Raw genomic sequence first — 18,355 nt, 5'->3', positions numbered from 1 at the left:
CAACTCTCACCTGGACCATACTGGCAAAGGAATGAGGAAAAACAGCATTCCAGGCTCCTTTCCTGTGATTCAGAGAATGTAGGAGAACCAGTGTTGCCACGGTTGCAGTAGGCAATTCAGCACAGTTGAGTAATTCATCTAAAAGCATCCCCATCTATCTGATTTCTTTGTGGAAACGTTTCCTGTTCCATCCAAGACACTTACACTATTTCATGCTGGGTTTATTCAGAACAAAGTAGTTTTAAGCTTGTATTTTAATTATTTATTGTCTGTCTCCCCCAGTAGCAGCTGACAGAGAACACTTCCTTGTTCACCATTGGATTCTAAGTTCCTGGAGTATAGGAAGTACCCGCTAAATACTTTTTTGCCCATTTGGCAGCTGCACATCACCCTCCCCCTTGGAGATTTGGAGGAATTTTGCTCAAGCTGCATTTCCACAGCAGACTAGAGTTCAAAATCCTCCTTGCTCTTGCTGGGAGTCTTCTGGGCTCACTTCCTCGTGTGCTGCTGTTCTCTGTCTGCCTTACCCCATTTCATGTGGACTTGCAGTTCAGTCCCCTGCCTGGTTTCCACCATCACAACATATGCTCAGCATTTTGTAGGCTAGAGCAACTTTCCTGGAAATTGTGAGTCATAGGGAAGGGTCCCACAGGCAGCACTGGGCATTCCCATAGCGAGCTCACTCTCTTCCCCTGGCTTGGAAAGAGGAACTGCTTATCCCTCCACACCCAGGATGGAGCAGCTCTGGAGTTGCTTAATAAATTATCTCCATCTCAGGCCTGGCAGTGGCCAATCAATTTCAGGATGTTAGGGAGAGCCTGAAACACATTGGACCACTTCCTACTATTATTTTTACTTTTCAAAAAACAGGAAACAGACTGTTTCTTCTCTCTTTTGGCCTGTGGTGACCAGACATGACCTACACTTTTGCTTTCTCATTCCAATCTATAGGCATCAATGAGGGACTCTTTCTGGCAATTCCACCTGGGTTTTACTCTGTTGGTCAATCTTCTCAACTCTCACTCTTTAGAGAAAGAGGCTGACAAATCCAGTGTCTCAGAAAGAAATATCTAATAAGGACGTAAGAGCATAAGCCATGTCTCAGGCAGCTGTAAGATGATGGATCCCCACACTGCCTTCCAGGAAGCACCCTTTATATAACAAGCTTTTCGCGTAAAGCATGTGCAGCTGGTCACATCTCAGACTTTCTTGCCAAGACTCGTGACCACTGGGGAAGCTAGATAAGCAGATTTGGGTGGTCATCTATGCTTCAGGCATCTTTTAGAGATTTTGCTGCAGAATACTTTAAAAGGATCAAAAATTGGTCATTAAGAGGGTTTCACTTCAAGATGGTGTCACTTTTGCCATGCAATGGCTGTGTTCTTACAGGAGCACATCCCTGCCTTTTGAGAATATTTTCTGAAAGAGCCAGCTGATGCTCCCCTTAAATCTCATTAGCCAGAACATAGTCATGGCCACACCTACTGCAAGAAAGGCAGGGAATATATGTGTTATAGTGGATGGCTGTATGTTTGGCTATTGTGGAAGAGATCTATTACTAATAAAGGAGAAAAAATGAATAATGGGGAAAAATAACAGTCTCTATATTCCACAAGCACTGAAGTACTCATTCAGAGAATGATACATAGAGGATTTGTGTTTTTCAAAACATTAATGAGATAGAAAAATTTTAGTGAGAGTAGGTTATTATTAAATATCAAATGTCTGATTTCCCTAAGTACTAAATTTGACAATCGATATCTCTGACATTTCACTTTGACACTTCTTGTTTTATTTTTATTGTGAAGGTACATCCTCATTCTTTCAAACACATGGTTTGGCTTGTGATTATCTTTCAAAAATTTTTTAGAGCAATTTTTGCAAAACCATGGATAAGTAAAAAATTGTGTTATTATTGAATATGAGTTCTGTCATGGAACCAATGAACTAATGCAATGCAGACAGCTTGAAATATCAACGAAGTGTGTGAGAAGGATGTGGCTAATGAACACACAGTATGTCAATGCTTTGAGAAGTTCTGTTCTGGTGACTTTGATATTGAAAATGAGCCACGTGGGTGACCTGAGACCAAAGTGGATAATGATGAGCTGAAAGCTGTAGTGGAAGCGAATCCATCTCAACCTAGGCATGAATTAGCAGCAAGGTTTGATGTTATTCAAACATTATTGGACTATTTGAAATAAATTCACAACGTAAAGAAGCTGGGATAGATGAGTACCACATGAATTGAACCAGCGTCAAAAGAGAAATCATCTCAAAGCTTGCCTTTCTTTGCTGTCACAACATAAAGGCGAACCATTTCTACACCATATTGTTATGTGTGATGAAAAATGGATTCTTGACAATTGCAAGCATACAGCACAATGGTTGGATGAAGATGAAGTGCCAAAACACAGTCCAAAACCAAATATTCATCAAAAAGAAAGCTAATGGTGTCCGTTTGGTGGTCCAGTGCTGGTATTGTCCACTACAGCTTCATGAAACCTGGTCAGTCAATTATAGCAGATGTCTGCTACAACAAATTAGATGAAATGATGGGGATGCTTGTGATTAAGCAGCTGAGATTGGTCAATAGAGACAGGCCAATCCTCTTGCAAGCCAAAACTTGACCACATGTCACATGTACAATGCAGCTTAACCTACAGAAGCTGGACTTGGAAACTCTCTGTCATCCACTCTATTCACCAGACCTTGCACCAACTGACTGTCACTTCTTCCAGGCTTTGGACCACTGCTTGCAAGGAAAAATATTCAATTCTTAACAAGCTGTGGAAAAGGCCTTTCACAATTTCATCGCCGCTTGCTCTGTAGGCTTCCATGCTGCTGGCATATGCAAGCATAAGATGGTGACATTGTGCCAATAGTTTAGATACATACTTCGATTAATTGTACTCTTTTTGATTAATATACAATAAACTAAACTTTTGATTAGAATTCAGACATTTCATATTTAATAACCTAATATTTTAAAATTCCTCTTGAGCTAATAGTTCCATTTGTCGGAAAAATGCATGAAACAAGCTTGTGGAAATGACTTTCCTGAGTCAATGGCTTACTGTGGAAGAATTTGAAATTCACTGGAAGCAGGCTGCATGGCAAAATTAAACAAAGACTATATTTAGGACATAAGGAGAAATGTGAAATTTTTATTTTCTACAAGTTTTCTCATCTCTCCTAACTCCCCCATTACATCTAGGGAAAAATATAACTAAATGTATACTTATACTAAATATTATACTAAATGTTTAATCTTGTTTAAATCAATCTAATCTGATCTGCTAAGTCAGGTTAGGTACTGTTTAGGTCCTTTATTTAGGTGACTTAGATAGATACCCCTCAACTATCCTGTTTCTCCCACACTGAGTTTGTTTGGAAAGATGGGGTCTCCACGCCTCAACCTCTGACTCCTCTACTTGGTGTAAGGTTCTGGGGGGGGGCACGTAGCCCCCTCCCCTGCTACAAACCCCTCTGCCCTAAGCAGTGAGTCGGCTCCACTTTTCTGCTTGAACAAGCACCTGGCCCCACCAAAGCCCAGCCACATCCTGTGACTGGCAGCACACCCAGCCCCCAGGCTGTCTACCGGACCCTGGAGACATCCTGTTGCAGCCCGAGACATCCTGCTTACTAAGAACTTGATAATCCACTTGAACAAGCACCTAAAAAGCAAGCCCCCTCCACTTATGGCCCTCACCGCATATAAATACCCTTGCCTCAGTCCCAGACAACTGCGACTTCCCGAGTCCCTGGAGCCTTCCCCTTTCTCCCGCCCCGGGTCCCTCCCTTGGGATCCATTACCCTCACCCTAGAACACTCCAATAAAACCTCCTTACTTAACCCTTTCAACTCTGCTCGTCTTTCTTTCTCTGGTGCCGACCATCCAAAAACCTTACACTTGGGAGCTGCTCCTTATCTGTTGTGTCTCTGAACTCCTGCTCGCCCCTAACAAGCAGGTCACGGCAAGGTGTAATCATGAGTAAATTTCTCAATTTAGGCAATGTCTTTTCAGCTCCTTGGCTGAATTCACCACAACTCCACTCCTACTGGTCTAAAATTCTGATGGCATCTGGCCATGGTGCTCCTTCAGCCATGGAATATCACTTAGAGGCTGCATGTAAGAAAAACTTCACTAAAGTGACTTAGCAGTCAAATGGTTTGATTTTGATAGAACAAGGGGTTTATGGGTAGTAAGTCTGGGACTAATATAAGTCTCCAAGAATAAAATCTTTTTCTCCCTACCTGCTCTATCATTCTTTGCAAGGAACTTTTATCCACAAAGTGGTGAGATGGCTGATTCACTTGCAGCCTCATGGCTGAATTACAGGGGGAAAGAGGAAGATAGTAACAATAAGGAAGACAGGGCAGCACTTGTACTGCAAAAGCAAAGTGAGTGCAGAAAGCCCCCCCAAGACTTCCCCTTATATCTCTTGGTTGCATGGTTACCACTAGCTGTAAGAAACACTGTACAATATAGTGTTTCATGTGAGTGCATTGCTTTATATGCAAAATTATAGTTTTGTTAGTAAGGAAGATGGAGCAAATGGATAGAAGGCAGATAACTAATAGTCTTGGCCATGCACAGCTTGGGTGAATTAGCTTTAATCCTTGCTCCACAGCTACCTCCATCTCACCCCGTAGCGTGACTTCTTTTGACAACTTCTTAGCCAAACCAAAGACTTGTTCATTCTACACATGAACCAAGAACAGGCCAAGAAAATAAAACTTCAGAGCTTGAGTCTGATTCCAAAATAACACAGAGGCTTATAACAGGCTAAACATCCTGAATAAACTAGTTAGCATAAGGATACCCGTACAGGATATCCTTAGCTGGGTGTGGAGGGATAAGCAGTTCCTCTTTCTAAGCCAGGGGGAAGAGAGTGAGCTCTCTATGTGAATGCCCAGTGCTGCCTGTGGGACCCTTCCCTGTGACTCACAATTTCCAGGAAAGTTGCTAAACTCTACAAAACGCTGAGCATATGTTATGATGGTGGAAACAACCAGGCAGGGGACTGAACTGCAAGTCCACATGAAATGGGGTAAGGCAGACAGAGAAGAGTGGCACATGCATGAGGAAGTGAGCCCAGAAGATTCTCAGCAGGAGCAAGGAGGATTTTGGCCTCTCATCTGCTGTGGAAATGCACCTTGAGTGAAGTTTCACCAACTCTCCAAAGGGGAAGGCAATGTGAAACTGCCAAATGGGTGAAAAATATTTAGTGGGTGCTTCATGTACTCCAGGAACTTAGAATCCAATATCAAGGTCTCTGTCATCTGCTACTAGGGGAGACAGACAACCAGTAATTAACACATAAGCTCAAAACTACTGTGTTCTGAGTATACCCAGCATCAAAGAGCCTTGGATGGGATAGGAAACATTTCCACAAGACTATCAGATAGAAGCTTGTTTAAAAAAATAAAAAATAAACTGAGGCACAATCAAATTTTAATGTGTGTGTGTGTGTGTGTGTGTGTAAGAAGCAATTCATGAGTTGGAGAAGACCAAATCAAAAGAGGTTCTGTGTTTTGACCAGAAATGCTCAGAGGCAAATATTCATGGGGTGAATGTGGAAGCAAAATAAAGAGATTATTTGATTATTTGCAGTTACACAGTTGTCTTTGTGGTTTACCTGTTTGAAAGTCCTTAGTCACATAATCATATGTTATTGGCTACTTATGATTGGCTGAGGTTAAGTTTTATTTGTGTTTAACATTTACCAGAAATGACCCAAGTTAAGTTTTGCTTATGTTTGCAGTTTAAGTAAGATTAAGGCTACTTTAAATTCATAATTGTTTTTTTTCTCAGGAATTTTCAAGGCCCAGTCTCCATTTTAATTTTGTTTCAATAATTTTCCTGTTGGTCATCCTTTCAGCAAGCTGAAAGTGTGACCAAATGGCATAGTGTTACTCTCAGTTACTGCTATTGATTCGTCACTGGGACAAAAAGTCAGGTAGATGTTGGCGTCATCATTAATAGATACGTTGGTATTCACAGTTGTTAGAGCCAGATTCCCTCAGCCCCGGGAACAGAATGACAGAGTCACTGAGGCTGTAAAAGGCAAAGGAGTTTATTGACTAGTTCGAACTAGGGTCCAAGCCCCGAGCACCAACGCAGTGGTCTCTTTCCATGGGCAGGGACCCCGCGCAGCGGGAGTACAGGTCTTTTATGTTTGTTTTTTTTTTTTTTTTTTTTTTTTTTAGCTCTTTATCGCAACCAAGCGTTAAGCAAGCAAGCCTTGTATACAAAAGCGGACTTTGGCTGTTAGCTATAAGTTAAGCAAGCAGGCCTTGTATACAAAAGCGGACTTTGGCTATTAGCTATAAATTAAGCAAGCAAGCCTTGTATACAAAAGCGGACTTTGGCTATTAGCTATAAATTAAGCAAGCAAGCCTTGTATACAAAAGCGGACTTTGGCTATTAGCTATAAATTAAGCAAGCAGGCCTTGTATACAAAAGCGGACTTTGGCTATTAGCTATAAATTAAGCAAGCAAGCCTTGTATACAAAAGCGGACTTTGGCTGTTAGCTATAAGTTAAGCAAGCCATCACAGAATTAACTAAAATGTTGTTTCAGTCCTGTTCTACACAGTCACATAGCTGCCATCAGCAATTGCATAGTCGGTGTGGGTTTCCTCAAGTTATCTGAGGCTAACAGCAATCACTTGATGCGCCAGTGGCTGCTGAAAACTTTTAAATCCCTTGAGAAACTACAGTGTGCCGGGGGGTAAACACAACAGCCAAGGAGACTAACAGCCAAGGACTGAAAAAGTCCTCTGAGCAAAGATTCCCAGGAGCCAAGATTTTACCAAATAAAGAAATCAATGGAGGAGGCAGTACCTATCTGCTGATAAACCTGTGTTTGTTCCTCAAGAGCCTTTAAATTTGGGACAACATTTCTAATTTATTAACAGAGAAATATTTTTATCAATAAGGGCACAAAGTCTTGCTTATTGAGCTGTTAAGGTATCAAGAACTTCTATTTCTGAGTACTACTGAGGCTCAAGTGTTCATTCCAGATTATATTGCTTGAAGAGAACTCAAGGTGTCATTCTATTAAAACAGAAGAAAAACAAAGGTTAATGCTTGGGGTAAATTATGATCTTAGTCTTTGAGTCTGCAAGGCAGCTAGTCGAGATTTCTAGATTTTAGTTTGAAGCATTGTCAGATGGTGGAATGAATACGGCAGTTGAATGTCCCTGGTTGTATCATCAGATCGTGTTCTGGTGAACTCTGCAAGTGATCAGACAGGCACAGGCATGAAGGTAGTCTATGCATGCTGTGTTGGAGTGATTTTTCTGAAGCTTAAAGCCATCCAGTTTCAGCTCTCAGGGACCGGGGGGTGGGGGGGGGACGGAGGGCAGTTTTAGTTTTTAGAAAAAAATTCACAATTCAATTCAGATTACAGGGAGATAACAAAACCTCAAAGAAAATGAACAGGACTAGAATTTAATAATGAGTGAACTATAGTTTTCTATTGAAATGCAATCTTTTAGTTACTCTCATTTTCCAAAAATAATTGCCATTAATTTTTTTCAAAAAGTCTAGTTTTATTAAACTTGACCTTATTATTTATGTAAGTGCAACAAGATAGTGATTCTATGTCCATTTTAAAATGTAATATTTTAGTCAGAGCTTTGGTAACATCCAAGGAGCTTTTTGACTTTCTATCAATCAACCTTAGGTTTTTTGGTTTTTTTTTTTTGTTAACTATCTGGTAATGAGAAATCTCAGATAAAACTTTAAAAACTTTCTCTAGACTAAGAAGCCAAGCCAGGGACTTCCCCAATTATGTCCTGTTATAAGAAGAATAGATTCTTGGCTCTGCTCTGAGAGGCCCCGGGCAACTGCTTTGGCAGGCCCTGGGTGGGGCATGGAAAGCTGCCCGACCTCTCACATCTGACCTGGCATCCACAGGACCCTTGTGCCTAAGTAACAGCCTGCAGCTTGTTTGGCCCCAAATCCACCCTCTAGGCCCCAACCACCTCCTGCCCACCTGTCCCTGACCCCGCCCTCCAGGTCAGGTCAGCCCACCATCTACACACTCCCACTTCTGGCTCAGAGCCCCTTTTCAGAGGCTTTGCCTAAGGCTCCAGCCCAGTTCCAGCTGGGAGGCTCTCACACTGGGACGCAGCAGGCTTTGAGCTGAGAGGCTCTGGGCGGCTGCTTCAGCAGCCCTGAGCGGAGCGTAGAGAGCTCTGCGGTTCCTCAGCTGCTGGACCCAACCTCTGCCCACCTGGCTTGGCATTTGCCGCACTTCAGAGCCTGCAGAGCAGCCTGCTACTGCTTGTTCAGCCAAGACTTCACCCTCTGGCCACAACTGCCTCCTGCCTGCTTGGCCTTGACCATGCCATCCAGGTAAGATTCTGCTCACAGCTCCTTCTAGTCCCAGGTCAAAGGCTCTCACACCAGAGCCTGAGGCTTTGCCCCTGAGCCTCCTGAAATCCCACCAGGCCTAAGACACCAACCCCAAGTCTCCAGTGTTGCACCTGCACCCAAAGTCCAATACCCTGCCAGGGACATCCCCCCTAGCCTCAAGCTGCCAGCATACTGTGACATGCTTTGAGCAATTGCCCACAACCCAGGAACCCACAACCACCTTATCCAGTTGCTGCAGTTACCTCTGTGGGGAGACCCTGGGTAGAGCAACCCCCACAACACCAGCCTCTGTGAACAGAGTCTCATCCAACTCCCACTTTGAACACCCTGCACCTATCTGAAGAGTTACCAGCAAGGAACAGGAGTCCTGCAAACCTATTACTCCAGTACTCATAAAAGAGGGTTCAGATGAGAAGAAACCAGCAAAAGAACACTGGCAACATGAAAAATAAAAACAGATCAACACCCCCAAGGGATCACAATGCAGCTGCAGCAGTGAACTCCAACTACAAGGAAATTGCTGAAATGACAGAAATGGAATTCAGAATGTGGATGGCTAATCAGATGAATGGAGTTGAAGAGAAAGTTGAAAATCAACAAAAAGAGGCCCAAAAAACTATTTTAGGAAATTAATGAAAAAGTCACTAAAGAGCTTGACAAAATTAGGAAGAATATAATATAACTTAAAGAAACGAGTCTTTCAGGGATGTCCAAAATGCAGCAGAAAGTTTCAGCAACAGACCATATAATTTTCTCAATAGACACAAAAAAATCATCTGACAAAATTCAGCACCCTTTTATAATAAGAACGCTTAACAAAATAGGCATAGATGGAACTTCCCTCAAAATTATAAAAGCAATATAGGACAAACCCACAGCCAACATCATGCTGAATGAGGAAAAATTGAAACCATTCTCGCATAGAACTGGAAGCAGACAAGGTTGACAATTATCACCACTTCTATTCAACACAGTGCTGGAAGTCCTAGCCAGAGCAATCAGACAATACAAGGAAATCAAAGGTATCCAAATAGGGGCAGAAAATGTCAAAACTATCCCTTTTTTGCTGACAATATGATCTTTTATCTAGAAAACCCCAAATATTCTGCCAAAAGAATCCTGGAATTGATAAATAAATTCAGTGAAGTCTCGGGTTACAAAATCAATGGACACAAATTAGTAGCATTCCTATATGTCAACAACAGTCAAGCTGAGGAACAAATCAAAGACTCAATATCTTTCACAATAGCAACAAAGAAAATAAAATACCTAGGAATATATTTAATTAAGGAGGTAAAAGACCTGTACGGAGAGAATGATGAAACACTGAGGAGGGAATAGCAGAGGATGTAAACAGATGGAAAACGATACCATGCTCATGGATTGGCAGAATCAACATTGTTAAAATGTCTATAATATCCAAAGTGATCTACAAATTCAATGGAATCCCTATTAAAATACCAACATCATTTTTCACAGAAATAGAAAAAATAATTCTATGCTTCATATGGAACCATAGAAGACCCTGTATAACCAAACTAACCTTAAGCAAAAAGAATATATTTGGAGGCATCAATTTACCAGACTTCAAGCTATACTTGAAGGCTATAGTAACTAAAACAGCATGGTACTGGCACAAGAACAGAGACATAGAGCAAAGCATCAGAACAGAAAACCCAGATATAAAACCATCCTCATATTGCCATCTGATCTTTGACAAAGCAGACAAAAACATACACTGGGGAAAAGAATCCCTATTCAATAAATGGTGCTGGGAAAACTGAGCAGCCAAATGTAGAAGACTGAAACAGGATCCGCACCTCTCACCACTCACAAAAATCAACTCATGATAGATAATAGACTTAAATCCTAAGGCATGAAAACATCAGCATTCTAGAAGAAAATGTTGGAAAAACTCTCATAGACATTGGCCTAGGCAAAGAATTTATGAAGAAGACCCCAAAAGCAATCACAGCAACAATAAAAATAAATAATGGGACCTGATCAAATTAAAATCTTCTGTACAGCCAAGGAAACTATCATTAGGGAGCATCACTGATTCTCCTAAGTTCTCTGAATTTTAGAGAAGGAGCCTGAAATGACGTCAGCTCTTTCCCCAAATGGACCAGGTGGTATTCGCCTGAGATTCAGACAGTGGATGAAAAAGAAGGAAGACCTTTCTCTGGCAGCAACAGCAGAGAGACAAGCTGCATGTCACAGCAGATGAGTGCCTAAAACCACCAGCTCCGTGCACCAGTAAGCTTCCCAGACCTTTGCATTCCCAGTCCTCCAAGTGTTGCACCAGCCTCTAATTCCCTGGACTGAAGTACATCCTACTTATAATACCTAAGTGGGCTTCAGTTTTCCTACTGTAATCCTCTGTATAAGCAGAGAAAGTTGAAATGCTCTTTGGAAACAATGAAGGCAAAATAATGGCAGGCTCCCAAGATGCTGAGAGCCATCTTCCCTGCTGTTTAGTCATAAAAGAGAGAAAATATCATATTTGAGGTAATTAAAAACTATTTTTAACGAATGATATGTTAGGGAGCATGAGAATGACATATTTTGAGCTACTTGCCATTTAGTTACTAGATGGATCTCATTTGGTCCAAAGCTTGTATTTTCTGTTACAAAATTAATTAAGCTAATAGAGTTAAAATAATAACATCTAAATTTTAAAAATGTACCTCCTATGCTAACAGAAATGCAAATGATTTTTAGCTTCTACTTCAGTATCTCTGGGGTTCTGAGTCTTCATTTAGAAACAAAATGGCCTTGATTAACTTATACTTGAAATATACCAATTCCCTCAAACTTAATATATAAATGTAAAACAATTCCAACTAGAATGCCAGTAGGGTTCTTTCTGGGAAACAAGAAAAGCAATTTTAACTTTCACATAGAATAAATGACTGAGAATAACAAAATATAAAATTATAGACTAAAGACAAAATTGGCTCACCACATTATAATCAAAGCTACTGTAATCAAATCAATATTTTATTCACATAGGAGTAGAAAAGTAGAAGACATGAAGTAAAATGAAAATTCTGACATAAATATTAGGGAGTATGAGAATGGAATATATGATAAATGTTGCATTTTCAGTTCAGTGGGAAATCAATCACTTATTTAATAAATGGTTGTGGTACAAAGGCTATCTTAGCATACACCAAAATATGTCTCTGTTCTGTTTTGAGATGCTTTTCTGAATCTTTCAGCAAAAGAAATGCTTAGGCTTTCTCAGGCGTCTGCTGTGTCTGGGGAAGATGGGTGGTGGGCTTCAGAGTGGGAGGCCGCAGGATGCTGGACAGCAGACGAGCATCCAGACAGACCTGACGCTGCGTCCTCTTGACTTCTGACCATCCCCCAGCATGGCCACCACCTCCACTTCCCAATCTCCCAGGAGAAGGTATCTAGATAGAGATCCTCTGCCACTCAGCTTCAAGAGGGATATATTAGGAGGCATTTTTCCACTTCCTCCTATCCTCCTCCCATCCATTAGTCAAACTCCCCAGGAACATCTTGAACCTGAGAAGGCTGAGATGCATCTGAGGTGCATCGGCTTCCTCACGCAGGCAGACAGCTTCCTGTCTGAGGCCAGAGCCAGGCCAACATCCTGTTCCCTATCCATCCTGTCCAGTATTGCTTTTATGAGCCTTGTCTGTAGGAACAGCCTTCCAGGAAGACACCCATGGGCTGCAGAGTTCTCCCATAAACCATGCAAGCTGCTCCACAAGATGTTTAAGTCACTCAATTGCTTTCTTTGCAGGTCACCTTTCATCCCTGCCTCCTCCCATTCAGCCCCCACAAACACTTGCCAGGGAGCCCACCGGTCCACTCAGACACTCACCCCACCCACACTCTCCTCACTGCCAAGGGAGAGGGTGCGGCTGCAGGTAAAAGGAGGCAGGTGGAGAGTAGCCTTTGCCTCTGGCACCAGAAGGCAGACATCACGAGAGGGCCCTGCAGCCCAGGGAGAAGGGGAAGTACCAGATGTACACCCTCCTCAATCTAAGCCCACCTGGCACCTCTAGGGGCCTCCATGTCCCGTAGCCAGGGCCAGGGGTCCATCTTCTTGACCAGGGCCTGGCTTGCTGAATACCCTGCCCCTGACTTCACTCATCTTTGCCATTAGGAAGCTCCCAGGGGACTTGCTTGTGACTGGTTAAGAGTGAATAAAAGGGCTGCTCCTCCTGCCCCTTCCCTGTTCCTGCTTCCTCTCCTCCCCAGCCCAAGATCCCTTTCTCCCCACATGTCTCAGAGCCACCGCCACGCTCTACCCAAAGGACACAGCAGGTGCCTTAACAGTCATTGTGCCTGCCCCCTTCACAGGCAAGGACAAGAGCTGCGAGGTCACCTGGTCAATGGTTTACATCGAGTTGCTGGGTCAACCTTGGCCAGGAAGCTGTGGGAGTCACAGGAAGAAAAAGACACAGGCCTGCCTTCAAGACACTTTCATTCTGTCATGGCACATACCCCCAAGAAATGCAATACCATGAGATGGAAGGTCCCATAGGTGGGCAGTGTGCTGCTGGAGCACAGAGCGGGGAGGCCTCAAATGTTCTGGAAGAAGGAATGAAGGACCTGGGATGTGAGCTGGGCACTCTGGACCCCATCCTCCGGCCCCCTTCCTCTCTCCCCACAGCAGACGCTATGGCCTGGAGATTGGGTAGCATTCCAAGGAATAGAGAGAGCAACAGGGGTTGGGCACAGGGGTGCAGGGGCTGAGGGCGTCCCTGGCTCAAGGCCAGCACAGGCTCAAAGGGTCAACCCTCCCCAGCAGGCTCTGGTGACTTTGCTGATTCCTCGGAATCTGGGACAGCCCTTGCTTCCAGCCGGGACTCCTGGAGGAGCACTTGCTCTGAGCCTTGCCCCTGGGTTGTTTGTCTTTGCTGCACTTCTTGGAGCAGAGAGTTTTGCGGGGCGTGTTGGTAAGCCTTGCTGCTGTAGCAGCCGCCCTCGTTCTCCCACAAGATCTCCTCAACCTTGCCCATGAGCTCCTGCAGCTGGGCCTCGCGCTCCGGGGCCGGGGCCCGGTTGCTGAAGCCGCAGTGGCGCCACGAGCACTCCAAGTGCAGCCGGGCCAGGCCCTCGTGGTCGGTCTCCCGCAGGTACTTGTCCAGGGAGCCGCCGTCCAGGTCTTCCTTTCGGGTGAACACCAGGACGGTGTGAGCCAGGACGTCCTCCCCGAGGACCTCCCGCAGGCGCGTGGCGGCGCGCAGGTCCTCCTCGGTGAAGCGGCCCAGCTCGGCCACCAGCAGCACGGCGTGCGGCCCCGGGGCGCAGGCGGCGAGGGCCTGGCGCACGGCGGCTGCGCCCGGCTGCCCCCGCGGACACAGGATGTCGGGCGTGTCGGTCACCTCAAGTTTCGTCCCATGCCACTCGCGGCTCCCGGTCTGGGCGGTCTTGGTCACGGGTCTGGCACTGAGCTTAGACTCAAACACCTCGCGGCCAAGGATGCTGTTTCCTGTCGCGCTTTTCCCACTTCCGGTTTTCCCCACCAGCAGAAGCCGCAGGCTCCTCGGGGTCTGTCGTTTCTCCCTCTCACCTAGGGGCATCGAAAGAAAGCAGGGGGAACTGGGGTAGCACCCATCCACTCCATGTATCCTCATCAGGCGTCCCTGCGAGCTCCAGTGCCTCAGGGGCAGGTTGTCCTGGGTTGGGGTAGGAGACAGGAAGGCCAAGGTCGGCCAAGAAACCTGCCCTGGGCTCAGGTCTTAACCTTGAAGAACCTAGGCGGGTTGGTCCTTGAAGGTGGGGCTGAACATTGTCACCCACCATCAGCTGAGAGAGGAGACTTGGAGAAGCCAACCAAACACTGAGAAACCTAGTATCAAGATTTTTAGGTGTGACTGGGGCAGAAGGCCAGAAGGGCATTCTCTCCTGGCCTTGCGGGTCCCAAGACCTGGAGTACATAAAGAAATGACAAGTCTGGTCCCCATTGAATACATTGATGGGTCTCAGATGACAGGGCACCAAGCCTCCCCAAGGCAGTGTGGGCACCTTCCTCTCCTGAGTCTCCTTAGCACCGACAGGTTTTGCTGCCCGGGGGTGGCTGGCCCACAGCCCAGTCCTGACTGAATGACTTTGGCTCCCTCCAGCTTCCCCCAGGGGACCAGAAGGGAATTTGAGGGAAGGGGTGGGACTTTCAAGGAAGCGCGGATGATGGGTAACCATCCCTGTCCACCTGGCCAATGCAAAGGTGGGGGAAGACAGTAACTCCCATCTGAGCAGCCTGGAGCCGGCACACACCAGGGACTTTAACTAAAGCCAAATATATCACTTGAGCTCTGGAGAGGATTTCTAAAGTAATATCTACCCTTGATTGCTGTAAGAAAAGGTAAAACAGGTGTTAGCACACATACTGGTATCTTCCTAGGTGGTAGGTTAACCATTTAAGTTCATAAATTTTGCCTCCCCAGGTTAAATGACAAAGCTGGGCCCATGAAAAGTTAAGCGCCTGACCCTGTGCAGTAATAGCTCTTGTGGGAGGAAGCCCTTGGGAAGGCTGATCCCAGTTCCGAGGTAGCAGCTGAGGATGTTCTGCTTGTCCCCAAGGTGCTTTCAGCCTTTCTGCCCCTGACAGCGCTCACGTCTGAGCCAGCCAACCCCCCGCACAGGATCTGTTGGCATCCAAGCCTTGGTCTAAGGCCAGTTGCTTTCCTCAGGAGGGAAGTGCACAATGTGAAGACCCTTTTCCTTGGGATTGGCTTGGAGATTCAGAAATCGGTGCTATTTCTCATTTCCTTTTGCCCACCATACCTATCGGGGGTCTTTCCCTTCATTTTTGGGTGGTGTAAAGAAGGGCCCTTCCCCGAAGGCCCTCCAGTGGTGGCTGACGTGGGTCAAGCTTTGTGACTGGGGCACATCAGCTGCCTTTGCAGGCACAGCAGGTGGTAGAGCACTGTCCCACCTGCACACCCGATGATCCCCATCCGTACCTGTCTCGTGTGTCCCTTCGGCGAGGGAAGTAGTGTTACCTCCTGACAGCTCTCCTGTAGGATCCTGAGACAGTTCTCCTGGAGAATTGTCCTGGGGAATCTGTTCATATTCTTCTTCCTCCATCTGGAGAAAACAATAATATGTTTTACTGATTTTTCCAACTGAGTTTTAACAGGCCCTGCCTTTTGCCTTTCTCTTGCCAGAGGGAAGTTTTTTGCATTAATATAGGGGTGGGGGTGGGGAGTGAATGAGGAGAGGGGTGCAGGGGTCTGACACTCTCTTCGGGCTTTAGGGACCCTATTCTTGCTGCCGCCCCACTGTGGTCTCGATCATGAGTTTAAGAGGTTTGGTGGAGAAAAGTGCAACTGGCCCAGAACCTGAGGAGCGGATGGAATTCGGGTAGACAGAGGGTCTGGAGCTGTTCTGAGAGGAGGAGGAGGAGGAACAGAGGCACAGAAGCAGGTGTGATCCTGATCCTGTGTGTCCCAGGAGCAGCAGGAAGGTCTGTGTGGCCGTGTGTCTAGAGGGCATGAATGGGCAGGAAGGCACTGGGAGGGGATAGCTCAGCGGGCCTTGGGGACAGACTCTGGAGAAGGCTTGTCAGTGAGGACTGCAGGGGGCTGAGCTGGGTGGCCATTTCTGAGGAAGATGACAGCCACTGGGACCTTCACAGGGAAGAACCCTGCCAGAAGGAAGCCAGAGGCCTCGGTGCTCAGTGGCGATGCAGCCATCGGTTAGCTCGGCCATCAGTGTGGATGTTGGGCCTGAATGAGATGCTCATGAAAGTCTCTTCCCCTACAAGATCCCAACACATTTTAGAACATTTTTCTGGAGCAACTCTTAGTCCTTTCTGCAAATGATTCCACATCATTCCCAACCAGGAACTCCCATTACCCTTCCCGTGAGAGAGCAATGTATCCTCACTTCATGGACTAACATAGTTCTCTATTTCAAGAGCCCATAGTGTTGTATCTGCTTGGTTTTCTTGATGGGATTGGAGAGCAAACTGCATGGCCCATGACAGTTTTTCCAGAATGTGTAGAATACTCATAGCCAGATGAAACAAATCCAGATGAAGGCTCTGGGGTGTGGGAAGGCCTAACTCCAAGGGGACCTTGAGAGACACGGTTGTCTCATTGCCACAACATTGTTGGATGCTTGTTCTACTCTGTTGACCTGGCAAATGCTTCAGTCCTCTCCAAATCCCAGGAGCTAGCCAGTAGGAGGCCAGTGTGGATATTGCTTTATGACTGATGTCTCTATACAACACAGGTCAGCTCTGAAATGACAGGCTGGGGATGGAGGCAGTCCAGGAAGCCTTGGTGACTTTCTAGGAAGAGAGAAGAAGCAGGCCGAGTGGACAGCCTCACTCAGACCTGGACAGCCATGTTCTGGGATGAAACTGTATTTCACCTTTCAAAGGGAGGTCAGTGCCTCCTAAATCTGTGAACTGGTGGCCTGCAAACTGTAGACCCTCTCCATCTCTTTGTCCCTGGCTTCCTGACACGCCTGGTGGGAACTGAGGCAGCTCTTCACTAACATAATCTCATTCCTCCTTTAGAAAGAAGGGTGGCTTAACAGAAAACAGTGGCTGGGTGGGACTAGGCTGGGGGGCGGGAGGCACCTGGGAGCAGAGTTTAGGGACTGTGCTCTGCACGGCCCAGAAAACGGGCCTGCATCAAGGCACCTCACTGTCTCCACCTAGACCCAGCCCTAAACAGCACCTCACACATTTGTCACACTTTGTATTTTTTGTCTGCAACTCAGAAGATGGAGCAGATATAACCAACCTTGCTGTGCTGTTCAGAAAGAAAACAAAAATCACAGAAGCATCTTGCCAAATATTAAGCAGTAAGTTTGCCGCAGAGCACAAAGTTCTCCTGACTTGTTGGTCATAGCTCTTTCTATCACATCACACACACACACACACACACACAAATATACATACACAACACACACATCACTCCCACAAACACACATACATGTAAACACACACACACACACACACTCAGACTTACCGCTGGGCCAACCCACAGGCAAGAGGAAGGGCCACGTTTCCCGTCTCCCCTGCCACGCACTCTTGTGAACCCGTCTCTCCCGTTAGGGCCAACACATGGTAAGCTCCTCGTGGGAGTAGACGCAGGAGGCAGAGGAAAGCTTCCAAGACCAGGGGGTAGGAATGCGTGGAAGACAAGGCCAATGTTTGCTTACAATTTTCAGCAAATCGTGCTAGAGATCCCAGCTGGAGAACTGCTCTCGAAACAGCAGCATCCGCTGTGAGGGAGGAGGAGCAGGAAGTGGGCAGGAACACGGGCCAGGCGGGCTGGGCCTCCAAGTCAGAAAGTCATGTGTTTGCACTGTGTAGCCTCAGAAATAGAAAAAACAGGAATAGTACTGACGGGATTCCTTTTATCCTGAACCAGGATTACTAGAACTCAGAAGCTTAAACAGCAGCAGATCCCTCAGAAAACTCTGTGTCAGAAAAAGTGATTTTTTACTGAGTTCTCTTTTTTTGAACTTTGCCCACTTCCCAGGGAACTCCTCTGCATCAGTACCGGGGCAAACGCTCATTGCCTACTTTCTCCCACTAACCTCTCCTTCCTTGTGTCTCTCAGAACAAGGTCTGATATTCACTCTAAGGCATAAATCATTGATAATTTCCATTTTTGTATCTCCTGGAAGAGCAAAAGAATGTCTAAAATGTAGGATTAAAAAGAGCACTTGTATGGGGAGAAAGGTATTTTAGACATGGACAATGGGAGAAAAAACTTCAACATCCTCAAAAACACATTTTCTAGAACTTTACCAACAGATCTGACCACCCTAATTAAAAGGAGGCCACTGAAGGAAGAAATTGAGAACATTTGAGCATAGGTGATGATATTGTTTTCATATGATTTTAAAATGTTAAGATTCCCTCAAAAATCCCACTTGAGTTAACATAGTAGTTCTAATTTTCTCTTCTATTCTGGTTTATATCCATGGATTTCAACAATTATTACATAGTGTATATATCTTCCAA

The 18,355-nt window shown here is 45.5% G+C and overlaps 1 protein-coding gene across 1 annotated transcript; it reads right to left on the bottom strand.

Annotated features, from left to right (window-relative positions):
* Positions 1 to 11,372: 11,372 nt before the first annotated feature.
* Positions 11,373 to 17,612, bottom strand: GIMAP6 (GTPase, IMAP family member 6). The gene is given in 4 exon segments (XM_045565038.1): positions 11,373 to 13,228; positions 13,230 to 13,939; positions 15,333 to 15,456; positions 17,352 to 17,612. Coding segments are annotated over 3 exon segments (930 nt in total). The 5' UTR covers positions 17,352 to 17,612; the 3' UTR covers positions 11,373 to 13,132.
* Positions 17,613 to 18,355: the final 743 nt, after the last annotated feature.

The sequence above is a fragment of the Lemur catta genome, chromosome 11 (assembly GCF_020740605.2).
Source record: "Lemur catta isolate mLemCat1 chromosome 11, mLemCat1.pri, whole genome shotgun sequence".
NCBI classification, from domain to species: Eukaryota; Metazoa; Chordata; class Mammalia; order Primates; family Lemuridae; genus Lemur; species Lemur catta.
This window is presented reverse-complemented; position numbering and strand designations above follow the sequence as displayed.